Source organism: Ursus arctos, unplaced genomic scaffold, assembly GCF_023065955.2.
Source record: "Ursus arctos isolate Adak ecotype North America unplaced genomic scaffold, UrsArc2.0 scaffold_34, whole genome shotgun sequence".
NCBI classification, from domain to species: Eukaryota; Metazoa; Chordata; class Mammalia; order Carnivora; family Ursidae; genus Ursus; species Ursus arctos.
Genome location: NW_026623030.1, coordinates 8,593,026 through 8,599,145, shown reverse-complemented (window position 1 = coordinate 8,599,145; position 6,120 = coordinate 8,593,026). Strand labels below are relative to the sequence as shown.

The following is a 6,120-nucleotide window of genomic DNA, read 5'->3' as shown; positions in this document are numbered from 1 at the left end:
TAGGCTCTGAATGACTCCTTTGGGGGAGAAAAGCAGCAGCAGCTAAAATCAATGACCCAAGGGTCTACCCTTACAAGCTAGAAAAATTAAGACTAAAGTAAACCCAAAGTAAAAAGAAGCAAGGAATGGTGCAGATAAAAGTAAGACGGAGCAAAGTCAGACACACAGACACGATGGAGCAAATCCACAAAGCGGAAAAACCGGTTCCTCGAAAGGTTCAATGAAATTGAAAAGCACAAGCTAGCACTAGACCTTCTTTTTTATTTCTTTTTGTTTTTCGTGCTGACTTGCATGAACTGGCTCACATGGGTGCTGGGTTCACAGGGGCTGCAGGGGGAGGCAGAGGAGTGGGCACGGAGGAACCTCCCAGCTCCTCCGTCCAGACAGGCACACGTTCGCTCCTCGGTGCCACGCCGGCCCCCTGCTCACTGCTGGATCCTGCGGACGCTCTGCACCTGGAAGGTCTGGGCGTGAGAGCCCCACTCTCGGAAATGCTTGTAGTCGCCTGAGTGGTGATCGCACTCCAGAACGTACTGAAAGCCTCGGTAGCCGGGAAACTGGGAGCAAACCCAGCTGGGGAAGGGAAGAGGCAGACGGTCACCCTAAAGAGGCACCGGCAAGGTAAACACACGGGGACCAAGGGACCCATGCTGCATACACATTCTGGCCATCCTGGCCTCCCTTTGCTGCTCGGAATGTGCCCTGCTCCGCCCACCACTGGGCCTGTGATCATGCTGTTCCTTCTGCCAAGAACACCATTCCAGCCATTCTTTGCCTGGCCCCTCACCAAGTTGGAGTTACCCTCGGGTCTCAGCTTGTTCTGAGGACTGGTTCTCCAAATCAGGCTACACTCTTACTGGTCCTCTGTAGCTCTCATATAATTAGATAATTAACCGGTTATTTGTAAAATGTCAGCTTCCCCTGCCAGCAGGTGAGCTCCTGGGTGTAGCGGTGTGTGTGGGTCTGGTTCACTGGGATCTCTGATGAGGAGTGCAACGCCCAGCACAGAGGAGGGGCTAATAAATATTGAAAGAAGGAAGGGAGGGAAGGAGGGAGGAAGGAAGAAGTGGAGAATCTTAGTCCTTCCTCTTCTCCCTTAGCCAGAAGCCCTTCCAAGGAAAAAGCTATTCTTTCCATTCATTGACCCCTACATTGTTCAGGACTGGGCAAGAATTGGTGTCTCACTTTCTGAGCTTCCATTTCCCCTTCTATAAGAAGGAAGTGGACTCAAGAATCACAAGAGGTCCGTGCTACTCTGGAACAAGATTCTCTGATGGTTAAAAAACAAGCAAACCAAACCAAACCAACCAAACAAAAAACCCGCCTCCCACCTTCACCCCTGCCAGGAGCCAATGGGCACTTAGAGGGTCGTCTTAATGTCCTCCCTAAGTCAAGCCCTCGCATCCCGCACTCACCTGCCGGCCCCTGGGGGGAAAGGGTGGGAAGGGTCAGTCAGTTCCCAGCTGGAATCTGGCTTCAGTCACCTAACTCCCTGCCGACTTGGAGCAGGTTGCTTGAGCCACACCTATTTAGGCCGGGGGATCCCTTCTCTCCACCCCTCCACCTCCCAGGCAAGGTGGGAAAACGCTCGCTTGGGCAACAAGCATGTGACCAGTCCTAGCCAATCAGATCACCCCTTCTTGCACATGGCAATTGGTTCAGAGTTGAGCACCTGACCCAAGTTGGGCCAATGAGAACCTTTCCTAGGACCTTTGGTGGAATCACTGAGAAAGAGGCGCTCTCTCTCCCTGGAGCTTGCTTGAGTAAGGACGAAGCTACCCCGTTGCCTTTGCTTAGGAAGAGCTTGCCTGAGAATATTGCCACGATGAGGCAGACAGAGCAAGAGAGGGAGAAAGACAGAATCCTGCACCTGGATCCAGCTGTGCCTGAAGCTAGTGACAAGGGTCAATAAATATCCTTTGGGCACAGTATCAGTTTGATATGGGAGTCTGCCACTTGCGGTCCCACAAATTCTGCCTGATCCCTCCCTGTGCCTCAGTGTCCTCCTCTGGAATGTGGGCATCAGAGCCCCAAAGTCCCCAGCACAGAGTTTTCACAGGAGGTAGCCCTACCCCGCCCAACAGCCTCTCCTTCCCTGCCAGGCAGAGCCTTGGCTTCACTTACGCCCCTGAGTGGACGTGGAAGGAGCCCACTTCATTGCCGTCCCAGCCCATGGCCTGGAGGGAGGGGTAGTCATCACTCAGCTCCCCTTTCCTGCCCAGAAAGTTCTCTTGCTCGAAGATGGTCAGCCTTGAGTCACGATGGTTCTGTAGGCAGAGGAAACGGTCAGACCACCAGCCACCCAGCTGAGAACCCAGGAGCCTCTGCTGACACCCTTGCCCTTGTCCGCCAAATCAGCCTTCCTTACAAACCCTTTGGAAGGGTAATAAGCCAACAAAACCTTACAAAAGGTGTATACTATTTGCCCTTCCTGAAATGTACACAGAGAAAATAACTAAGGAACAAATAAGCCACAGGGATGTTCATCCCAGCCTTAGAGATAACAACTGAAAAGATAAGGAAGGAAAGGAAGGAGGGAGGAAGGGAGGGAGGAAGGGACTCAACCTGAATGGCCCCAACTAGGGGATCAGGTGGTTAACTGAGGTAAGAAGAGGATTATTGTGATCTGGGTTCAAATCCTGACTCTCCACGTACCAGCTGGGACATGGCACATAGTGTTTCTCAGCTGTTTCCATACCCATAAAATGAAACCAACTGCCTCTACTTGTCAGGATCGTTTGGAGAACAAACGATGAAGGTGAAAATATATGCGGTGGTCTGGTCCAGATGTTACCCATTCTTTTCCCCCATAATGTGGCTCCATTTCAAGATGAAGAGAACAAGGCTCAGAGAGGGGAGGGAGGGATGCCACATCACAGAGCATGAAGAAGCGACACGAGAATTTGAACTCTGGGGTAATCAGTTCCCAAACCCCACTGGGACGAGGCGGTGGCAGAACTCACAGCACAGGCCACCGGTCGGAAGGAGGTGAGCCTATCGGCGGGGTAGGCGGTGTTGCCACTCCAGGCATCCCAGCACGGGTACTCGCCTCGCTCCAGCACATACTGCTGTCCTTGGAAGCCAGCATGCTCAAAGCCTACCCACCTGTGGATAGAGGGCAGAGAGTGCAAGAGGTAAGAGACCCTTCATCCATCCCAAGTTCTAGATCAATGGTCATCATTTGGGAGTTACCATTTGGGAGGCATTTAACCAATGTCTAGAGATCTTTTTAGGTGTCACACTGGGAGGAGGGAGGAGCCTGTACCTCTGTACCCCTACCCTGGAGGGTACAGCTGCGAACCACAACTGAAGCATGGATCAGGTCCTCAACAGCAGGGTGCCCACCACTCCTGCTGTCATCTGGCCCCTTTTGGTGTCATCCTGTGGGACGAGGGACACAGGAGGCTGCCACCATGATGACCTTGCATTTGCTGTCTATGTAAGTAACAAGCGGTCTTATGTAAATAATAAACCTGAGCTTATTTTCTCCTTTCAGGCAAAATCTGTCAGTTTGCTGGACTTATCCCTGGACAGGTCGCTGCTCCCATCTGATCCCCAATTCCCCACCCGTACAAAGCAGAAGTTAAAAGAGTTTTTCCCCCCAGGTGTCGAGGTGCATAAATGCCACCCAAGATGACCAGAGTGCCACTCACAGGCATGGTATAAAGTGACTCCAAATCACATACAGAGAACATTGTTCTCCTTTCAATCTACTTCCCAAACTTCTAGAAACTTCTATCTAGTAAGGTAGCCTCTGGCCACATGTAGCTAATTAAATTTAAACTTATATAAAATTAAATTAAATTAAATTAAAAATTCAGTTCTTTAGATGCACCAATTACATTTCAAGTCCTCAACGGTCATATACAGCCAGAGTTCCAAATCAGATAATGCAGAAAGTTCTACAGAAAAAGGTGCTGATATGGATAGAAGCCTCAGTATATTAGTGTGTCATTAATACTTCCACATTTCATGAATCTCCCTCTTTTGCTTTTAACACAACCTATCTCGTGCTCAGAGCCTCTGGCAACAATGTTCAACTAAAGATTAATAGCATTATTTTTTACTATATATATTTTTATAGTTACCTTCTATTTTTGGCAAGTGATTTTTTCTTTTCATTTATGCTTTAGAGGGACATTTCAGACCCAACACTTGATTCTAAAAGTCTGCCCCTACAAGGCCGGCTCATCCAATGGGCAGGATCTGTGTGAATGGTGATTTCTACATTTGGGCAGTGCACAACCTGCTTAACCTTACACTACTGTCTTGTGCACTCCTCAGCACTTTGGACCCAAGGAAGGCACACTGGTACAGTTAGAGTCTGGGAAGTTAGGGCCTAGAACACCCCTTTCTAGATCCCTTCCTGTTCCCCCCACCCCAACTCAGATCCCCCCCCCCCCCCCCGCAAGACTCACGCTCCGCTCAGCACTTTCAAAGACCGCACAGTCTCAAAGCCAAGCTCCAGCACACTGGGGCACTCCGCCGTAAACTCATGCCTCCGGCCCTGGAAGCCCTCCTCATCCCACACCACAATCTGTGACAGAGAGAAAAGGTGGAGGCCAACATCAGAGTCCTGTGGGGGACCTCACCCCAGGACTAAGGGTGGGGCAGGGCAGGTAAAGTAAAGACTGCAAACTCAGATGCCTCCAGGGTAGGTAAAGAGGGGGGAGGGCTGCAAACTGGAAAGCACAGACCCCATAAATGGGTGATCTCTGCTCCGCACCACCTCTTTTTGCCACCTAGGAATGCCGACCAGATTTTCCAATTTCTCAAGACAATCACTGTATCTGGACTTTTCTATGGACCCTCCAGGTTTTTAAAGGCTGATGATAAATTCGAAAAAAAAAATTATTTTTAACACCGAGGGGACCAAAGAAACCATGCCCAAAGACTGTGTGCCATTACCAGTTTGCCATCTCTGCCAGAGTGTCACTGGTTAAATCTGGGGACCAGAAGACCATGTGTTCAAATCAAGACCATGTGTTCAAATCAAGACCATGTGTATAACCTTGGGCAAGTCCCTTCCCCTCTTTGAGCCTCAACTGCATCTTCTGCAAAATGGGGCCTCATAACACTCCCCCCCCAGAGTGAGGTGGGGATTCAACGGAGGAGGATGGAGGGGGTTTGACCTCTGCACCCCCCTCACTCCTCAGACACACCCCCACCCCTGCCGTGCCTCTTCCTACCTTCCAGTGTCCCGCAGACTTGGTGCACTGCAGGGTCATGTTGCCAGCTTCCTACGCGAGAGAAGAACATGATAACCTGCCACCCCCGACCACCTGCTGTCCTTCCGGATGATCGAGTCTGGCTTGGGCAAAGTCGGCATCCAGATGGGATCCAGGTGAGACTGGGCTAGTCCTCTCCTTCCCAATCTGTGACTTTCCATCTGTAACTAATGTCATCTCCCTTCCTCGCGTCTTATACGCCATCTCAAAACTTACCCATTCTGGGTCCCCTTGCCTCTGAGCCCCACTCAGTATTAATTGAGCTGCTCACTATGGGAAAATTTCTGTGGCTACCGGTGGGATGGGTCACTGTAGCCTGTGCCAGGGTGCTAAGTTTAAGAAAGCCTCCCCAAGACGGCACCTGATGCAAAGAAGTGACTCTCATGGTGGCAATCAAGGTAATAGGACTATAGGAATAATTTGGTTTTTAAATGAGGGTGACAGGTATTGGTCTTGACCTTGGGGGCCTGACCTTGGTTAGGGTGAGGATGACATTCAGGATGGCACAGTGACATCCTCAGGACTGGAAACCTGGTCTCCCCACCTCCCAAGATGCTCGCTCAGAGCATGGATCCCACCCCTTCTCCAAGCCTGGGACTTACCAAGACCGACCCAGAGAATATGCCAGAACATGCTGGGACCAGCCGAGGTCAGGCTCTTATAGGCAGGGAGGGGAGAGGGCCCCTGGGAGATAAAGCTCCGACTCAGCATGTGAGCAGCCGAAACAAAAGCCGGTCCTGGCTCAAGTCCCAGTGGAGAGGTGTCAGCAGCGTTGGCTGCAGCTGGACGGGAAGGGTCAGGTGGCCTCCCTCAGGGATCAGCCATGAAGAAGAGAAGGGGAAGTTCTACCTTCATCAGCTCCATGGGACTCCAGATTGGAGCAGGAGAATGA

At 51.0% G+C, this 6,120-nt stretch overlaps 1 protein-coding gene across 1 annotated transcript; it reads right to left on the bottom strand.

Moving 5' to 3' along the window:
* Positions 1-243: 243 nt before the first annotated feature.
* On the bottom strand, positions 244-5,235 carry CRYBA4 (crystallin beta A4). Its single transcript, XM_026484682.3, has 5 exons — positions 5,190-5,235; positions 4,419-4,537; positions 2,964-3,105; positions 2,125-2,267; positions 244-573 (listed from the first exon to the last, which is right to left on the bottom strand). The coding sequence occupies exons 1-5, from the start codon at positions 5,226-5,228 to the stop codon at positions 426-428; spliced, it is 591 nt and encodes a 196-aa protein (XP_026340467.2). The 5' UTR covers positions 5,229-5,235; the 3' UTR covers positions 244-425.
* Between the last annotated feature and the right edge of the window lie 885 nt (positions 5,236-6,120).

What these genes read in the sequence shown, in the direction of transcription:
- CRYBA4 (XM_026484682.3), bottom strand. Translation starts at nt 5,228, where the DNA reads ATGACCCTGCAGTGCACCAAGTCTGCGGGACACTGGAAG. An exon ending in AGTCTGCGGGACACTGGAAG is followed by an intron (nt 4,538 to 5,189) that starts GTAGGAAGAGGC and finishes TCTCTGTCACAG; the next exon opens with ATTGTGGTGTGGGATGAGGA. An exon ending in TTCCACGTCCACTCAGGGGC is followed by an intron (nt 574 to 2,124) that starts GTAAGTGAAGCC and finishes TCCCTTCCCCAG; the next exon opens with CTGGGTTTGCTCCCAGTTTC.